General features: G+C 64.8%; 2 protein-coding genes across 7 annotated transcripts in view; one reads left to right on the forward strand and one right to left on the reverse strand.

The window, feature by feature from the left end:
• Positions 1-12,297, forward strand: part of MYO7B (myosin VIIB) — a 75,823-nt gene extending 63,526 nt beyond the window's left edge. Inside the window, exons 31-47 of one of the 2 annotated variants that reach the window (XM_029225932.1) lie at positions 1,474-1,591; positions 1,679-1,805; positions 2,881-3,047; positions 4,036-4,217; positions 5,037-5,167; positions 5,485-5,642; positions 5,801-5,954; positions 6,475-6,630; positions 7,489-7,594; positions 8,379-8,492; positions 8,710-8,797; positions 9,649-9,755; positions 10,210-10,395; positions 10,622-10,738; positions 10,956-11,039; positions 11,224-11,343; positions 11,756-12,297. In XM_029225932.1, coding sequence (XP_029081765.1) covers positions 1,474-1,591; positions 1,679-1,805; positions 2,881-3,047; positions 4,036-4,217; positions 5,037-5,167; positions 5,485-5,642; positions 5,801-5,954; positions 6,475-6,630; positions 7,489-7,594; positions 8,379-8,492; positions 8,710-8,797; positions 9,649-9,755; positions 10,210-10,395; positions 10,622-10,738; positions 10,956-11,039; positions 11,224-11,343; positions 11,756-11,857 — 2,217 coding nt within the window. In that variant the 3' untranslated portion in view covers positions 11,858-12,297. Of the gene's footprint in view, positions 1-1,473; positions 1,592-1,678; positions 1,806-2,880; positions 3,060-4,035; positions 4,218-5,036; positions 5,168-5,484; positions 5,643-5,800; positions 5,955-6,474; positions 6,631-7,488; positions 7,595-8,378; positions 8,493-8,709; positions 8,798-9,648; positions 9,756-10,209; positions 10,396-10,621; positions 10,739-10,955; positions 11,040-11,223; positions 11,344-11,755 lie in introns of both variants that reach the window. The other variant, XM_029225933.1, reaches the window with a different exon arrangement.
• Positions 12,298-12,465: 168 nt separating this feature from the next.
• Positions 12,466-18,788, reverse strand: part of LIMS2 (LIM zinc finger domain containing 2) — a 36,024-nt gene continuing 29,701 nt past the window's right edge. The window contains exons 5-10 of one of the 5 annotated variants that reach the window (XR_003793926.1): positions 16,849-16,998; positions 16,016-16,192; positions 15,067-15,159; positions 14,429-14,477; positions 14,190-14,265; positions 12,470-13,544 (exon numbers count right to left, since the gene is read on the reverse strand). Coding sequence is in view for 3 of the 5 variants with exons in the window: in XM_029225146.1 (XP_029080979.1) it covers positions 13,397-13,544; positions 14,190-14,265; positions 14,429-14,477; positions 15,067-15,159; positions 16,042-16,192; positions 16,849-16,998 (667 nt within the window). In the remaining 2 variants the exon portion in view is untranslated. Of the gene's footprint in view, positions 14,266-14,428; positions 14,478-15,066; positions 15,160-15,686; positions 16,193-16,848; positions 16,999-18,788 lie in introns of those variants that run through there. The other 4 variants (XM_029225146.1, XM_029225147.1, XM_029225148.1 and 1 more) reach the window with 4 other exon arrangements.

Genomic DNA, 18,788 nt, shown 5'->3' on the forward strand with positions numbered 1-18,788 from the left:
CAATAATGTCACATCAAAGAGCTCATCCCTCTTAAGCTTGTGACGTGTGTCCTTCTAGACTGCCTTATTCACATGTACACAATGGAGACATGCATGTGATTGGAGTGAGAGAAACACGCCTTTTTTGGGGGGGCTGTGTTGGGTCTTCGTTGCTGCACGTGGGCTTTCTGTAGTTACGGCGAGCGGGGGCTACTCTTCCTTGCGGTGCGCAGGCTTCTCATTGCGGTGGCTTCTCTTGTTGTGGAGCACGGGCTCTAGGCACGCGGGCTTCAGTAGTTGTGGCACACGGGCTTAGTAGCTGTGGCTCACGGGCTCTAGAGCGCAGGCTCAGTAGCTGTGGTGCACGGGCTTAGTTGCTCCGCGGCACGTGGGATCTTCCTGGACCAGGGCTCGAACCCGTGTCCCCTGCATTGACAGGCGGATTCTTAACCACTGCACCACTAGGGAAGCCCAAAACATACCTTTTTAAAAAATAAAAATAGGATTATCATTAGATAACTTTAAGACATGCTTCTTTACTTCACTTAATAGCTTGCGGCCCTACTTCTGTGTCACTAAATACCGAGCTCTCTGTTTTTAAGGGCTGCATATACTGTATTCATGAGTTATAATTCACTTTACTGATTCCTACTGATGAATGGTAAGGTCATGCCCCATTTTTCACTGTTAAAACAGCAAGGTGAACCTCTTTGTAGATACAACTTTTCTATGTTTGCCAGTTATTTCGTCAGGATCAATTTCTAGAAAAGGGATTTCAGAGTGTGTGACTGTTCTAAAATCCTTGACACCCGTTGCATACTGCCAAGTCTCAGGTAGGATGTATCAACATCCCCCAATCCAGTATCTGAATGTTACCCAACCACCTTTTAAAGTAGGAACGAGAGAAATAACATTTTATTCAACAGATTAACAAGAAAGCTCAGTTGGATGTTACAGCCAGCGATGAGCACAGAGCAGTGAGATGGGGAGAGGAAAGGGTGAAGGTGGGGAAAAGCCGAGGACCCTGAAGGATGCCTCCCAAATGTGCAGACGAAGAGCTCCGCAGAAGAGAGGCAGAGAGGGGCACCAGCAACACACAGACACACACACACCATGGTTGGCCTTGGGCACGGGGCAACATGCAGCCCCTTGAGGCCAGTGTAGGCGAGAGCCCGCCTGAGCCCGCAGACAGGGGCCCGCAGACACCTGCACGTGACCCTCACAGGCTTCCAGGCTGAGGCAGGAGCCTGGCCCTACAGCCTCTGGAGCTCTGATGCTGAGGAGGGGAAAGCCTTCCTTCCTTCTCAAAACCGCCGGTGAGGGGTCCTCCCCAGCCCACCAGAGCCTCCCACCCAGCCCTCGCCGGCACTGGCCTGGCTTTAGGCAGAGGCTTCACAGAATGATCCAGCAAATGAGCACCCTGGGCGCTGGGTGAGTAGTTAGGTGGGGGATGATGAGTGATGGAGGTGACACGTCATCATGTCCTCCGAGCAGGCACCATACACCCAGAAGCAGGCCACGCCACTGGCCGTGCAAGAGCAGGTGGTGAACACCGCCTGCCTGAAGTGGCCGCTGCTCTTCTCCCGGCTATTTGAAGTCACCACACTCTCAGGTAACGGTGTCTGACCGGGTACGAGGGTGCAGCTGGGCCCGCACCTCGGGCCAGCCCAGGCTTCACACTTCTGTCTCCTTCCGCCAGGCCCCCGACTGCCCAAGACTCAGCTGATCTTGGCTGTTAACTGGAAGGGGCTGTACTTCCTGGACCAGAAGGAGAAGATGCTCCTAGAACTCTCTTTCCTGGAGGTCATAAGCCTGATCACCAACAGGTGGGTGCCCTGAGGGAAGAGGCCCCAAATCTCTCTCTCCCCACAACCTCAGCCCTTGGGGGCTCCAGGAGAGACAGGGAGAGGAGGAGGGACATCGTCCCTGGGAGCCGGGCTGGCTCATACCACGTCACACGTGTGGTGTGATGGCTGCTGGATCGGGACCCACCTTCCACTGTCCCAGGGCCAGCACTGTGTCTGCACATCACGCGTTGCCTTCTCAGGCTTCCTTTAGAACCCAGCCCCCCTGGAAAGGGGCACATAAGCTTGCAGCCTCCAGGCTGTACGTTCACCTATAGGCTCCTTCCCTTCTCATGGAGGGGAAGCACTCACTCGGAGGTGCCAGCCGTCTGGGAGAGGGAGCGAGGGACAGGGCTGCGTGTGCAGGGCACAGAGCAGCAGGAGGGCGGCCTTGCACGCCTGGTGGGACCTCGGACGCCCTGTCCCTGTGCTCTCCACAGCTCTCACCTTCTGAGAAGGCCTCCATGCCCTTCGAGAAGGCCTGCTTGTGCCCTGCCAGAGCCCCTGTTTGGTTAAAGCACAGCCCGGTGTGGCATGGCCACTGTGGTCAATACCAGTGTGTGCAGGGCGCAGGCTGGCCACCACTTACTGAGGCTGACCGTGCTGGGTGCTCTCTGCCATGCCAGTAAGTCCCCCCAGCACCCCCAGTCTGCAGATAAATAAACGGAAGCACACAGAGGCTGGGTAACTCGCCCAAGCTCACCCAGGCTGGCGCTCCATCTCAGCGCCACCATTCTTTGCGGTGGCCCCGTGGTGGCCCTCCACGCTGGCCACCACCTTGCCTGCCCGGAGCTGACCCCACAGACCGGGGCTCAATACCACCACTGCGTTTGGAGCCCATGGGAGCCTAAGCTCTGGCTCACCTGCCCACACACACAGCGGGGCCTGGGACTGGGGCAGACTTGCTCTCAGCCCCTGGCCCTGCCATGGCTCTGGACTCGCTGCTCGGTTTCTTCATCTGTAACTCAGGCGGGTCACCCCTCCCAGGCTGTCGAGGGGCTGACCCAGGGGGAGGGTGGAGTAGACCTCTGGTCACATTGCCCCCTTTCCCCCTCAGGGAGGCCCAGGGTGGGCAGAGGCTGGTGCTCGTCACGCTGCACGAAGAGGAGTTCGAGTTCAGGTCCCCCAGCAGTGTGGCCATCGCCGAGCTGGTGGCCATGTTTCTGCAGGGCTTGAAGGAGAGGTCCGTGTTCGCCATGGCCCTGCAGGACAGGAAGGCCACAGGTACCCAGCCAGGTGGGGAGGGGACCCGGTGAAGGTGGGTGGCTTGCTCGTGCCAGGTCCCGGTGGTGACGTGGCAGGCGGGGCACAAAGACTCGAGCAGAGAGAGGGAGAGAGGCCACCAAGCCCTCAGGGGGCAGCGGTAGGCAAGGCCTTCCCATGTGCAAGATGAGGAGACTCCAGGAGGGGTCTCAAACCCTCCAAAGTGAAGTGCGCTGAAGGCTGTCCTCGTGCCGGAAGCATGGGAAGGGCCAGCGCCCTCACCTGCAGACAACAGCTGGGCCACCCGCCCGTGCCTTGCATACCATCCCCACAGCTGCCCTGTTGTCCCATTTTACAGGCAAGGACTGGAGGCTCAGGGAAGGGACACAACTTGTCCAGGGCCACACAGCTCAGGAGGGGGGTTGGGGGCGGGGTGAGCCCGGGCAGTCGAGTCCTCGGCCACGGTTTCCCTGAGCACGGCTGGAAATCAGGCTTCAGGAGGGAGGTAGCAGGGAAGGGCTGTGCACAGGGTCTTAAGTGCAGTAAGAAACGTCAGCAGAAGATTTGCCCCTGGGGCCCATTCCATCCTCACAACAGCCCCAGGAGGGAGGGATGACTTTCTTCATTTTACAGTTGAGGAAACAGGCTCAGAGAGGTCACCCAGCTCCCGGGCAGGCTTGGTGACTGCCAGCTGGTATTCTGTTCCCTTGGTCCACCTGCCTCCCGGCTTGCCAGCCATCTCCTTGTCAGGCGTCTGAGCAGGTCTCCCCAGCTCCTGCCACCCCAGGCTCTGTGCCTGTCCAGGCCCCCTGAGGGCCAGAGCTCTGGGAATCCCACCACCAGCTCACTGTCAGGGTGGCCTTGGGCCCACTGCTCTGCATCTCCGTTTCCCCACCGGTCAAAGGAGATGGCCCACAGGATGCCAGCCCAGCCTGTGGCCTCCGCTGAGCCCTTGGGAAACGGCATCTTCTCTGCCCCGTGTGTGTGTCCGTGTGACCTGGATTTGTAGAGGATGCCACCCTCCTGCCCTTCAAGAAGGGGGACTTGCTGATCCTGACAGAGAAGCAGGGGCTGCTGACCTCTGAGAACTGGACCCTGGCCCAGAATGACAGGACCAAGAAGACTGGGCTGGTGCCCATGGCCTGCGTCTACACCATCCCAACGGTCACCAAGCCCTCGGCAGAGCTGCTGGTAACTCATATGCTCCCCTGCCCTCAGCTGGGTACCCGTGGGCACCTGGGGAAGTGGCCGAGATGCCCGGCCTGGGGTCCTAGCTCAGGGGCCGGGGACCCACCTCATGGATCCTGGGCAATCACGTCAGCTCTGCCGGCCCCATCGTCCTTCTGGGGTGATGGAGAGGCAGGAAGTGCTTGTGCGGTGAGTGCCTGGTGCAGCGCTCGGCATTTAGTAGGTGCTCAATCAGTGGGCATTCCTTCCACCCCTCCCACCAGGGAGTGTCCTGGGGATGCATCCGTCCTTGTCTCAGCCTCATTTAAACCCTGACCCGGGGGGCCACCCCACCCCAGCGCCCAAGACCAGCCCCCCAGGGAGACAGGACAGACAGGCCTTCCAGCGTGCATGTATTGAGTGCCAATTGCGTGCCCCGCGCCTGCAGTACAGGATTGAACACAGTAGTGTCTCCGCCCTCAAGGAGCACTGGGACGAATGACGACTTGATGGCAAGTGAAGGAAGTGCCACCAAGAAGGAGTACCTGTTATAGGAGCAAATCCTAGGGCGGGGGCTTGCCCTGTCTGGGAAGGCATCCCTGAGGGACTGGCACTTGTGCTGAGGCTGGAAGGAGTGGGCCTGAGAGCCCGCCTAAGGGAAGGGAAACAGGCTCAGAGACACTGAGTCACTGATCCTGGGTCACACAGCAGGTGACACAAGAAGGGTAGACCCAGGCTTATCCAGCCCCGTGGTCCGGCCCCTCCCGAGTCTCTGAGGCAACTAGGCTAGGAGGAGCTAGTGGGCAGGGGCTCCTGGACACCCACAGACCCGTGCCCTCACAGAGCTTGCTGGCCATGCCACCAGAGAAGCGGAAGCTGGCAGCCCAGGAGGGGCGGCCCGCAGAGCCGGCCCCCGAGGAGCAGCCTGAGGAGAAGCTGCACACCTTGGAGGAATTCTCCTATGAGTTTTTTAGGTGACTGCCCTACCCACCCCCAGAACCCACCCCAAGCAGCCTCGCTCTCCGCTCCCCGGGTGCTGGAGGCCATGAAAGCAGGTGCACTGCCCGCCTGGCCTCGCTGGGCAGGGAGGGGACCCTCTGACCCTCCCCCCACCACCCCGTTTCTGAGCTGAGAGCTGTGGGCACAGAGGGCATCCCCGTGGGGACCTGCACTGGAGCCCGGGGCTCTCTTACCACTTTGTGCGTGTGGCTCATGGTGGGGAGGGGACAGAGAGGGGCACGGGCAGAGGAGGCATGAGGAGGGCCCTCACCCCCACCTCGATCCCTGACAGGGTCCCGGAGAAGGAGACAGTCAGCAGAGCCGTGCTGCCCCTGGCCCGGCCCCGGGGCCGCCTGTGGGCCCACTCAGCCGAGCCGCTGCGGCAGCCTCTGCTCCGGCGCGTCCACGCCGACGCCGAGCTGCGGGATGTCGCCTGTCGGATCTTCATCGATATCCTTTCCCTGCCAGCCTGCCCCAGCCCCGCAGCCCGCCCGCCAGGGGGCCGGATCTCCCAGGGCACAGCGCTGCCCCGGGGTCCGCGCGGGCCTGGGCTCGGGGGTCAGCGGTGACAGGCAGCCCCGCCGGCGCGTTCTCCTTGACGGCTGCACCCGTCCTCAGGTACATGGGCGACTACCCCTCTCGGAAGGCCTGGACCTCCCTGGAGCTCACCGACCAGATCTTCTCGGCGGCCCTGCAGCAGGCAGCCCTGCAGGATGAGGTTTACTGCCAGATCCTGAAGCAGCTGACGCACAACACCAGCAGGTCTGCGGGGACCAGGGAGGGGTGGAGGGCACCGCACGCGCGGGTTGCCATGCCCAGGGCCCCCTCAGACCTCGCCCCAGCCCCCGAGGCTGTGTCCACTGTTCAGAGGGGGAGGCGGCCCCTCATAAGGGCGACCCTCGCAGTAACGGTGGGAAGGTTGGGACCCGGTGTGTCCCTGACTTCCTGGGCTGGCCAGAGCCGGGGGTGGGGGTGGGGGGAGGCAGACCTGCCCTGGGCCCTGCCTCTCCCCCTCTCTCCTTTGTCTCCTGGGCAGGCCCTAGCCTCTCTAAACCTCAGTGCCCTACTCCACAAAATGGGCACAATAGCATCCCCTCCCCTTCTCGTGGGCAGGGAAGCCTTGGTGGCGTTGGCAGCAGGGCAGCGGCTGCCTTGCCCAGGGCCTCAGGCAGGCCTCAGCTCATAGCATAAATCCTACAAAGCCCCATCTCCCCGAGGGCCCTGGCTGGCCCGGGCTTCTGGGAGGGGCCCCTCCTGGGCTGACCAGCAGTTCCATCTGCAGGCACAGCGAGGAGCGGGGCTGGCAGCTGCTGTGGCTCTGCACCGGCCTCTTCCCGCCTGGCAAGGCGCTGCTGCCCCACGCCCAGAAATTCATAGACACGCGGAGAAGGAAGGTGCTGGCCCCCGACTGCAGCCGCCGCATCCAGAGGGTCCTGAGGTGAGCCTGACAGCTCCTAGGCCCCCGGGAATGTCGGCTTGGGGATGCCGGGGGGCCCCGCAGGTCCTCCAGGAGCTCATGGTCCAGTGGGGACACCCGCCAGTGGAGCCAGACTCGGCTTCCTTTCTAGAAGCTGGTGTCAGTTTGTGGAGGCGGGACCAGGTCCCAGCAGCCGGGGAGGAAGATGGAGAGTGAGGCCCCAGAGGGTTGCAGGGCGGCCAGGCTGGTCAGTGGAGGTTTCTGGCCATGAGCTCCTCCTGCCCCTGTGGCTGCCTGTCCAGGGCAGAGAAGGAACTACCCTGAGGCCAGAGGATGACCTTGATGTCCCCAGCCACCTGTGTGTCCCCCTAGCCCAGCCCACAGTAGTTGAGCTCAGACCCATCCCTGCCAGCCCGTCCTGCAGTTCCTCCCTGGCTCTGCCTGCCCTCCAGCCCTGGCTTGGTCTCCTGTGTCTGTGCAAGAGGGTGGGGTGACCTGGTGAGCAGACGTGACAGTGAGTGGCAGCCTGGGTCGCAGTGGGGAAGGTGGGTGTCCCCATCCTCAACCCCCTGCCCAGCTGTGTGGGAATGAGAACACAACTCACCCTGCCTACTGGTGCCGGGCCCAGGACCCCGGCCAGCCTGGGTCCCCTCCCCATGTGTGTCCTCAGAACCTCGGGGCACCTGGGAGTGAGGCCAGGCTGGCCACTGCTGCCTCCTCTAGACCATGTGCCCAGCACTGCAGGCAGGGCAGCCCCCCAGAACGCCGGTGGTCTCGGGGTTGGCTTTTGTTTTGTACCTGGCACAGAGCTTAGCTTAGAGGCTGGGCCCAGGTGAGGGTGTCGGGTGGCATGTGCAGCGCGTGCTCTGTCTGCTCCAGGGCGGGGCCCCGGAAGCAGCCCCCGCACCAGGTGGAGGTGGAGGCCGTGGAGCAGAACGTCTCCCGCATGTGCCACAAGATCTGCTTGCCCAACAACACGAGCGAGGTGAGGCCCTGTGCCCCCCGGGGACCCGCAGCTGGAGCAAGGTCCCTCCCCACAGGGGTCACCCGAGGAGAGCCGGGAGACACCGCCCGACACGGCTGTTTCCAATATAGAGTGGATGGTCTCCCCTTCAGCGCTCTCCTAGCCCTGCCCCGTCTCCCCCGAAACTACCGCTTCGCCCCACCCCAGTCCCCATGAGCATGAACTGAGTGCTGGGCGCCCTCAGGTGCTCCGGGCCACACAGGGGAGGGATGGGCCCCGGGGAGGCTGGAGTGCAGTCGGGAGTCTGGACGTCCCAAAGGTGTGGGGGGCATTCTAGGCTGGGCACAAGGGAGAAGAGGCCACAGGGCTGGGGGCCCCTCAGGCTTCCGACCCGGCCCCAGGACATGGTGAGCAAGGGTCGCCATGGGGTGCCTGCGGACAGAGCCCAGTCGGCCTCTGGGGACGGCGGAGGGGACAGGTGGGAGTCGGGAGACCTTCGGCCAAGGGGCAGCAGTGGAGCGAGGGGCCCTCACAGCCCTCCCCAAGCGGACTGTGGCCTTGACAAAGTTCCCACAGTCTGGCGGCAGGCTCTCAAGAGCAAGTTCAAAAGGCTGGGACTCTTGGGACCCCAAGACAGCAAGCCCTGTGACCAAACAGCGCATACATCCGGCCAGGTTTCCAGAGGGGGAGTCTTGCCCTTCTCAGGACAGGGCAGGCGCGACCCCAGCCCCAGTCAGCAGGCTGTTGAGGGTCACCCCGGGCCGAGCCGCGTCCTGAGACGTTCCCCTGCCCCCTCTCTGCCCAGATGGTGGAGGTGGGCACCAACACCCGGGTGCGGGAGGTGTGCGACAGCATCGCCGCCCGGCTACAGCTCGCCTCCTGGGAGGGCTGCAGCCTCTTCATCAAGATCGCGGACAAGGTGCGCGGCCCAGCAGGCCAGGGGCCAGGAGGCAGGGAGGGAGGGCGGGCGGGCGGAGGTCTCCCACGTGCGCTGGGCCCGCGGCACACAGGGTGAAGGGACGTAGGCAGGAGGGGTCGGAGCCCCAGTGCGGCACCTGGCCTCCCAGGCCAGAGATGGATCCCTGGATGCCGCACACCTGCATGCCTCCCTGTGCCCTCCTCTCCACCCGCGCCAGGTCATCAGCCAGAAGGAGGGAGACTTCTTCTTTGACTCCTTGAGGCAGGTGGCCGACTGGGTGAAGAAGAACAAGCCCCAGAAGGAAGGTGAGGGGAGGGCTCTGTGGGGCAGGCTGGGGCCAGGAAGGAGGGGAGGGGCCGGGAAGTAGGGGTGGGGCGGGGAAGGAGGGGAGGGGCCGGGAAGGAGTGGGGCGGAGGAAGGGAGGGGCGGGGAAGGAGGTGTGGGGCAGGCAAGGAGGGGAAGGGCGGGGAAGGAGGGGAGGGGCCGGCAAGGAGGGGTGGGGACGGGAAGGAGGAGTGGGGCGGGGAAGGAGGGGCGGGGCCGGGAAGGAGGGGCGGGGCCGGGAAGGGGAGGGGCAGGGAGGCCGGGAAGGAGAGGTGGGGCGGGGAAGGGGCGTTGCAGGGGCGTTGCAGCGATGTGAGGCGGGGGAGGGCTTGTCTGCCTCCTGGGCCAGGGTCAGGGGGCTCCCCGGGCCACTCCTGCATGGCTATGCCCATTCATTTATTCATTTATTCTCATTCCCCTTCATGTTCCCTGGGTCATGGGTAGGCCAGGCCTGGGGCCAGGCGGTCAGGCCCTGCCCCTGGAGCTCTCCCAACTCTGGCAGGGGCCGGGCATGCGGCAGGCCTAGAACACATGGCGGGACTGCGGGGTGATGGAGGGTGCATGGGGGCAGAGAGGGCGGAACGGGGCCTGACCCCACGGGGAGATCTGCGAATGCTGCTGGAAGAGGGGGCTTCCACACTTATCTTGAGGGATGAGGAAGAGCTGGGGCCCAGGGAGGAAGAGGCATGGAGGCTGTCCAGCTGGGGAGGCCGCAGTAACAAACACAGCGGCGATGCGAGGGGCCAAGGGGCAGGGTGCGGGGGTGGGCGGGCAGCGCCCCGGGCCTGCTGGGCCAGGGACAGGCTTGGTGCTCACTGCCGCCTCTATCCAGGGGCCGCTGTGACGCTCTCCTACCAGGTGTACTTCATGCGGAAACTGTGGCTCAGCGTGGCCCCAGGGAGAGATGTGAAGGCAGACACCATACTCCATTACCATCAGGTACCCGGGCCGCCCCTCCTGGTGGGCGTTGGGGCCACCCTCGCTCCAGCCCACACCTGCCCTGAGAGTGGAGCACCGCCGCCTCGCCTCTGGGCACCCAGCTCCTGCCCAGGGCCTCTCGGTGGGCCCGCCGCGCCCCTGAGGGTTCTGGAGCCAGGAGCAGAAGGACAGCGGCGTCTGGAGACAGCGGCCGCACCGTCACCTGCAGCATGCCTGCCTGCCGGGGCGGGGAGGCGCGCAGAGGGTCCTGCAGCCCGTGGAGCACTGGCCCTTGCCCTCCACGGCGAGACGGCAGGGAGCCCTGCCTCCATTCAGTGGCCTTCCCTCTGCTGGACACCTTACCCTGATGACCTTAGCTTTTTGCGGGCTCGGTTTCCTGGATGGGGGCGGGCTACCACATGAGCATGAAGCCGGGCGTGGCTGCAGCCTGAAGTCCAGCTTGTCCTTCACCCAGGAGCTGCCCAAGTACCTGCGTGGGTTCCACAAGTGCTCACAGGAGGATGCCGTCCACCTGGCAGGCCTCATCTACAAGGCCCAGTTTGGCAATGACCGGTCCCAGCTAGCTAGCATGCCCAAGGTCCTGAGGGAACTCGTGCCTGAGAACCTCACACGTCTGATGTCCTCAGAGGAATGGAAGAAGGTCTTTGGCAGGGGCTGGGAAGGGGCCCCTCGGCTGCTGCCCCCACAGGGACCCCGCCCAGGTGCCACCGTGGGGGGTGGCCTGGGTCCGCTGTAGCACCTTCCCCGCGCTGTCCACGGCCTCAGGCAGCAGCTGCCGCTCTGGGCCAGGACCTCGGGGCCTTGTGTGGCAGCCCGGTCGGGCAGTGGCCTCCACTCAGGCCCTCACTGGCCCTTGCTTCCCCCAGCGCATCCTCCTGGCCTGTGACAAGAGCAGGGACATGACAGCGGAGGAGGCCAAGGTGGCCTTCCTGAAGTGGATCTGCCGGTGGCCCACCTTCGGGTCTGCCTTCTTCGAGGTGAAGGTAGGCCGCGCCCCAAGCCCGGCCATCCTGGCCACGCAGGCCCCACCCGGCTCTGGCCCCAGCAGCCTGAGCTTCTCCCCAAAACACGCCACGGGCAGGGCCAGCGGCCAGGTCTGGGGGAGCAAGTGTGCACGTGTGTGCGTGCATGCGTCTCGGGGAGGGGTCGCCTGGCCTCCCAGGCTGGGCTGTGATCACTGTGACCCCCCTCCCTCCCCAGCAAACCTCGGAGCCCTCCTACCCGGACATCATCCTCATCGCCATCAACCGGCACGGGGTTCTGCTCATCCACCCCAAGACCAAGGTAGTGGCAGGACCCCGGGGACTGCGCCAGGGTCCTTGGGCCCCTGCGCAGCTGGGGCTGCCCTCCTGGGCTCCCACACATGGCCCCATGGGCTCTGGAGGACCCCGGGCAGCAGCTCAGACTCAGGGCCCCTGGGCCGTCTGGGCTTTGATTGGCTTCTACCCACCGCCCACTGTGCCCCCAGGACCTGCTCACCACCTACCCCTTCACCAAGATTGCCAGCTGGAGCAGCGGCAGTACTTACTTCCACATGGTGCTGGGGAGCCTGGGCCGGGGCAGCCGCCTGCTGTGTGAGACCTCTCTGGTGAGCCCGAGGCCCGGGGGCCTTCTCCCAGCCCAGACACGAGGGACCCAGAGGCTCCGGACATTGGGTTTCCCCGACCCTGACCCAACCCCCTGGCCACCAGGCGAGTTGCTCCCTGGGAGGACGTGGCCCCCATGCCTGGGGTGGGCAGGCCAGGCTGGGCCGGCAGAGGAAGGAGGTGCAGCTCAGGAAGGGCTGGGCGTGTCACCCAGGGGGGCAACAAGGCCTGGCAGGGGGGCCTGTGGTCCCAGGGAGGGAAGGGGACTCGGGGCCCAGCCGCAGGAGCCCTGTTTCTCTCTTCACGCCCTGCCCGGTGTGTCACCGAGGCAGAGGTTGGGCCCTGCAAGCTCTGGCCCAAGCCCCGCTTAGCTGTACCCCTCAGACTCCGACCCCACCCTTCCCCCCCGTCCAGGGTTACAAGATGGACGACCTGCTGACCTCGTACGTGCAGCAGCTGCTGAGCACCGTGAACAAGCAGCGGGACCCCCGGACCTCAGTCCCGGCCAGTCCCTAGCAGTGGGGGCCTCTTGCCCATTCAGCCACCCTCCGCAATCGGGGGCTCCTGGTGGCACTTCCCGAGGACCCTTCTCTGGGCCCAAGGCCTGCCCTCTGGTGGCAGCCTTTCAAGTCACCCTCTCCCCAGAACCCCCAGCACCACCACCCTATGGCACCCCAGGGACCCCCCCCCCACCCGGGTGCTGACTCTGAGGGCCGAAGGGCAGGGCCGGGACTGGCAGGCCTCCAGGCCGACGGACAGATGGCGGGGAGGACTCCCCCCAGGAATGTTCAATAAAAGTTCCGCAGAACAGTGGGGAGTGTGTCAGCGAGAGACGAGGGTCGGGTTGGGCAGCAGGTCCAGCAAAGGGTTCCTTCCAGAGAAAGCAAAAAGCACTGCGGCCCGTCCAGGCCCAGCAGAGGACAGCTCCGTCCTCATGGTGTGACTTCCTTCGTGTCTCCCTCCTCCCTTTCCTTCCACCCCCACCCCTTCCCTTCCTCCGCCTCAGACTGCAGAGATGCTTTCTACAGGCCCCTCTGCACACCTTTCCTCCTTCCCCTGCCCGGCACCGGACACGGGCTGCCGCCAGGAGGGTCTGCTGGAGGTGGCTGCTGGCTTCGCTGCCCCGAGGGCGGAGCTGCATGCGGGGCCTCGGAGCCTGGGCTGGGCGCCCACGGCCCCCGCCAGCCCTGTCGGAGCCTGTCCCCCGACTCCACCCACCGGGCCAGCCTTCAAGGACTGAGGGTCTCTGTCGGCAGCCTGGCCCTGGGATGCCTGTCCGGTCTGGCGTCTGTCTCCCTAACCCTGCGGCAGCATATCCACCGCAATGTCACAAACCACGCAAGCGCTGGGGTCGTGTAGAAAAGCCTTCATTCGTTGTGCAAGTGTGAGTCCCAACACCAAGGTCCCATGCTGTCCTCCCCGGAGGGCAGGAATGAGCCGCCCACCAGAGCCCACCACCTCCTAGCCCCAGGCTGCACCGGGGAGTCAGCGGGTGCCTTGGCAGTGGGGCGAGCGGGGGCCCTCCCACTGCTGCGTGGGCTAAAGAAGCGGGACTCGCCGGCCTGGCCTGGGCACAAGGCTCCTGCTTGGCTGAGCGCGTGCGTAGTCGGGGGACTGCAGGGTGGTTCCCCGGGGGCGCCCACCCACATGGCCCTGGGGTCCGGGCGGCCGCCTGGCCGTGGGCTACACCTGTGCCACGGGGGGGGCGGAGGCTGGCCAAGCTGCCACAGAATGCGAGCCACGAGGCCTCCTGCGGGGATGGGACAGGTCAGGACAGGCCGGCCCAGGTGACCCTGGCCCTACTTGCTTCTGTCCCTGGAAGACCTCGGGCTGAAGCTGTGGACGAGGATGTGTCACAGGCTTGCCACGCCCAGGCCCCTGCCCCGTGGCCTCTGGCCTCGTGGAAGGAGGGAGGGGAGGGACGGGACGCCTTGCGGGGGGATGCTGAGCGGAGAGACGGGCAGGGAGAAGCCACAGGTTCGGGCAGCGGGGGCGGGCAGCGAAGCCGGGGGGAGCAGGAGGACGATGGCGGGCGGCAGGCGGCGGGCGGGCCTCTCAGGCGGGTTGGAGGCCCGCGGACTTGGGCTGCGCCCTGCGGGCTGCCAGCTCCGACAGCTTCTTCAGCCGCTTCTTCAGCTCCAGCGGGAACTTCTCATAGCACCTCTTACACACAGGCTTCATGTCGAACTCCACAAACTTGTTCCTGCAGAGGAGGGGCAGCGGCCAGGAGAGCCGGGGTCTCCTCGGACCCCTGGCCCAGAGCCCACCACCTCCCCTACCCCAGCCTGTCCCCGCGCCAGCCGGCCAGGTCCGGGGGGCACCTTCTGGCCAGACGCCATGGGAGACGAGGAGACGGGCCTCCAGGCCTCCCTTTCTGCCTAGAGATTTCTCTGGAATGCTGGAACTCCAGAACCTTCCCTCTTGTCCTCAGACGCCGGGCCGCACCTCACCTCACCTCACTGCTCCAGCTGTCCTTCCCCCTCTCAGCCTCCTAGGTGAGGTCTAGCTCCTTTGGCTCTGAGCGTGTTTCCTGCTCCCTGAGCCGGAGTGTCCTTCCCTCCCCAGAGGCCGGCGCCCTTCCGAGCGCGGAGGCTAGTGTGACTCTTCCTCCCACCGTGCCCTGGGGGGTCCCTGGACCTGCCTTCTCGGGGCTGGGGCTGCCCCTGCTCCCACTGCACCCCCAGGGCCTGATAACAGTGAGCATTCAGGGAGGGTCCGACGAAGGGAAGAGCCCATGGCAAGCCGACTCCAACGTGAGCCCCTGATGGGCTCCAGGGGGAGGGAGGGGGACACCCTGCAGGTCTCTGCCCTCCTCGGCCCCCGACCCCTGGGAGCCAGCACGACTTACTTCAGGGTGAGCCGGCTGTTGCAGGTAGAACAGGAGAAGCAGTGCACACACCAGGCCTTGTTGAGGGCCGACACCACTGTGAGGGTCAGATGGGGGCTTAGCGGCCCCCCCAGGCCAGCCAGAGGCCCAGCTGGGCACACGGAGGGCCAGCTGGGCACGCAGCTGCAGGACCCACAGCCCAGAGAGCGCGGGGGAACGGGGCCTGGGGCGGGAAGGGGGCACAGGGACAGGGGCCTTACCATCGCCCTCGATCACGTGGCTGCAGGTATAGCAGACGTCCCCAAAGAGCTGTAGACAGAGCGGGTGTTAAACATGCTGCAGGCATTCGTGCCCCAAGCTCAGAGCCAGGAGTGTGGTCCCCACCCACCCCCCAAAGGGCAGCTCTCATCAGCCACCTGGGCCTCCTGCCAGGGCACAGCCTCAGGCCTGAGGGTCTATCAGAACTACCCCCTGGGAAAGACAGCATGTGGAGGCATTGCTCCCCCTAAGACCCCTTTGCTCCCGCCCGTGTCCTGAGAAGTGTGGGCAAGGCAGTAACCCTGTCCTCTGTGCCAGAAAGGCTGGGCAGCTTCGCCAAGCCTGGCAGGGGGGAGGAGATGGTAGTATATGTCACCCCAAGAGCCCAGGACTTAACACTGCCATCTCATTCAGTGCCCGGGGCAGGCCTGGGCCACAAGGCACGTTTCTCAAATGGGGACCCTGAGGCCCAGAGGGCTGCCCCGGTCCCGAGACCCTGAGCTCACAGGCCTGGCCTCAGCACCCGCGGCGGGGCCCCGGGGGCCGCCCCGTGTCCTCTCCTGCCACGGACACAGCCGCCTTCCCAGCCCGCGCCCTGCCGGCTCCCCACAGCTCCCGCCTCCCCTGTCCCGGGCCCTACCTGGTTGTAGTGGGTCTCACAGTAGGCCAGGCCCTTCTTCTCATAGTGCCGGTGGCCCAGGAACGGCTTCTCACACTTGGCGCAGACAAAGTGCTGGGGTGGCGGGGGGGTGCAGGGAGGGCAGCGTCAGGCCTGGAGCGACCTCCCAGCACACAGCCAGGAAGCGGAGGCTGGTGGGTGGGGGGCCTCGCTGGGCTGACACCTCCACGGACTGCTCACGGTCAGCAGACCCCACTCTTTCCCTGATGCCTGGTGGCGCTGCATCCTCCCCGGGCCCACGGGGCACCCTCGGCCCCCGTGTCGGGGCCGGCGAGGTGCCCGGGCCGTGGTGGGTTGCACCGTCTGCTTCTGGTGCACACCTCTACAGGCCCAGAGTCACCGGGCACACCTTCCGCCCGTGGAAGGCCGTGGCGTGTGAGGATTCACCCTCCCCCGGGGGGCTGGGGGCCGTGCCAGGACCCTCGCCAAGAGGCCGCCCAGGGCAGAGACTGGGACACAGAGCTGGCCCAGTCACAGGCTTGCACGCCTCCCTGCCAGGTGGTGTCCCTAAGGCCATCAGAGCCCCCAGCGCAGGGGTGAGTGTTCCCGGACAGCCAGTCAGACACACCTGAGCACCTCACCTGCAGGTGGGCCAGACACGCAGCCACTTCCGCCAACCGCAATCCCACAGGGCACCCCGGACCAGTGTCCCCAAGGTGTTCTCATGATTTTGGAATCCTCTAGAAGGCCAGGATGGGGAGGGAGGGAGGGGGTGTGCCTGCCCAGCCATGGCCTGTGGGCTCAAGTCTGCTGGGTCCCGTGGACAGACCTGTCCCAGACCAGGGGTGAGGAGGGATAGCACCTACGAGGAAGGTCCCCACTGGGAGCCGGCCACATGGCCTGGGGGCTGGAGGGCGTGTGGAGGGGCTTCGGGGCCAGGCTGGCTGGGGACGGGAGCCAGGGCGCCCACCTGCTGTCCGGGCTGGCCTCGCTCACCTCCACGTGCCACTGCTTGCCCAGCGCGTTGACCACACGGCCCTCGATGGGCCGGCGGCAGGCCCCACAGATGGGGACACCCATCTTGTCATGGCAGGGCAGGCAGTAGAGCTCGCCCTTCAGCTCGCGGGCCTCTGCAGTCAGCTCCTTCCTGGAAGACAGCGTTTAGACCCCAGGTGACCACCCTGCCCTTCCATGGCCTGTCGTGCTGGGAGGGTCACCCCAGCCCCTCCAGCGCCAGGGAAGCAGCTTCCTGAGACACACCGCCACCTCCACCCCCCACCAGCTCGGTCCCAGCAGAGCACCCGCCCAGGGCAGGCGTGGCTTTCATCTCTGCTCTCTTTGGAGACTTCCTGTGCCCCAGACGGGCCCCAGGGCACAGGATTCCCGCCCGGCCCTTGCAGAAGGCGGCACAGATCTGTTCCCCGGGCCCCCGCCCTCCAGACCAGACTGGGCGTCTGGGACCAGCACGAGGGCATGGCTCCGTGGCCTCTCCTTCCTCCCTCACCCGCTCCACCTCACGCTCATCCTCCGCACCTGGGATTCCCTCCCCTCGGCTTCACCGGCGGCGGGGCTGGGGACAGCCCTCCCTCACCCGTGAGTCCTCCTGTCAGCCTCGCCTGAGAGGCGTTTCCTGCAGCAGTGCCCTTCTGGACCCATTCTACCTGCCCCTGCACCCCACTCTCCAGACGCCCCTCTCTGCCCCCCTGGTGTTCCCCTCCCGCCCCATCACTGCCCCCGGGCGGCCGGCCCACCTCCACCCGGCTCTCCCCCTTCCCGGCCAGCTGGGCCCGGCTGTGCACCTACCCGCAGTGGGTGCAGCTGAAGTGGTCTGGGTGGTAGGCATCATTCTTGAACATGAGGGGCTGCTCGTCGATGACCAGGTGGCAGCGCTGACAGATGTACTTGCCCAGGCCCTTGGCCTTCTCACGGTTGTGGCAGGGTCGGCACAGGTGCCTGTGAGAAGTGAGGTGGGGGTCAGGGGCAGAGCCACTCTTCCTGCCCGGGCAGCCTGGGCCACCTCCCTGGAGAAGACGCCCCCGGCCCCCGCCCGCAGCTTGAACGAACGCCTGCCAGGAAGCGTCGGGGGGCTCAGCTCGGTGGTCCAGAAAAGCAAGCCAACAGTCCTGCGGCCGGGAAGGCCACGGGTGCACCCTCTAAAAGGAGCCTCTGTACGGGGCAAAGACCAGGAGGAAACACAGCAGCATGCCGTGTTTGGACAGTACAGCAAATGTGGTGTTTTTCTTCTTTACGCTTTTTCTGAGCCTAGGACATCGTGTGTGGACGAGAGCAGACACTTCATGGGCATTTGCTGAAAAATTCATTTTATTTTTCAAATGTCTTTTAACACACACGAGTGACCGTATAGTGACTTTCGTGCCCAGCCCAGGGGCCAAGGAGTGCCAGGCCCGTTGGGCCTGCACGCCTGCTTCCTCAGGGGTCGGCCCGACAAAGAGGAACCCGGACGTCTACAGGCTCTCTCTGTCTCCAAAGACAAGTGCAGCTGTGTCAGATGGAGGCCCCCAGACCCAGGAACTGTCATTACAAAGTCTTTTTTGTAAAGACCTCAGAGTAATTTCTGATGTTACTCCCTCCATTGGGCCACAGCTGCGGTCTCTACCGAGAGAGATAAATCAACATGGTTTCTGTTTCCTTGGGCCTCAAAGGCGGCAGGAATTTAGATTCAGGGTCCCCGGGCGAAGTTGCACAAAGGCCCCAGTGCACTGCTCCCATCCCCCACCTGCCACCCCGTCTGCAAGTGCTCTCAGCATCCGGGCCCTCCTTCCCTCCCGTTCCAGGTCCCCAACCCACTCTCACCAGCCTCCCAGCCACCTGATACCGGTGCGGGCCTCTTTTAGAGGCGGGTCAGGGAGTCCACTTAAGAGGGTAACTCTCAGACTCAGGAACCCCCAGGCGGGTGTGGTGGGCAGACCCTAGGTGCCAGGGCAGCCAACTCCATGGCCTTGACCGCAGTGCCTCCTACCGCGTTTGGGTCTGGACTGCCCTGTGCTTGCCCTGAGTGTGTCCTAGCTCCCCGGGGTGAAGGGCAAGGGGCCCAAGGGAGTGCCCAGCAGCCACCTGCTAAGGTGCTGACCAGCTCCCAGCTGTGCTCTTACGGACCCCGTGTGCCCCACACAGGGCAGCGGCTCAGGACAGGTCTTCTGATGCGTAAGTGGGTGAATGATCGTAAAAGACAAGAAGGGAAGGACGGCGGGCGTCATCTCCCACGATGACGTGGCCACCGAGACTGGAAGGTCGTCTCCTGGCCTGGGGCCCCCAGCTCACTCTACCGGCCCAGGGGCCACAGACGTGGCCTGTGGCTACAGTCCCCATCTCCCTTCCGTCCCCAGATCCCTGAAGCCCAGCGGGCTCTCCCCGCCTCACTCTCCCCCAGACACCCCGTGCCCCAGCCCCATCCCAGGCCTCCTGCCACGGCGGGGCCACTCCCACGCCTGCCGCCTGCTGCGTCTCTGCCACAGACAGAGCATTTATTCCCTACAACCCCACTCCAATCCTGGTGACTCGTCTTTAGCAGTAGGACAACATGCAACCCATACGGAACGGTTTTTGTTTCAAAGATATGGAAATTCGCGCAACTCCTCAAAATTCTGTTGCAACGGTCAGTGCCCTTAAAACCACTGCCATCAGTCACCCGACAGAAGCCAGCCAGACTCCCACATTTCAAGTCACCGTGAGCCAGTTCTCCCAGACAGCCACCCCGGGCCACAGCGGGGAGGGGGCCGCAC

This window comes from Monodon monoceros, unplaced genomic scaffold (genome assembly GCF_005190385.1).
Source record: "Monodon monoceros isolate NGI ecotype Baffin Bay Population unplaced genomic scaffold, NGI_Narwhal_1 Super_Scaffold_16, whole genome shotgun sequence".
Lineage (NCBI taxonomy): Eukaryota > Metazoa > Chordata > Mammalia > Artiodactyla > Monodontidae > Monodon > Monodon monoceros.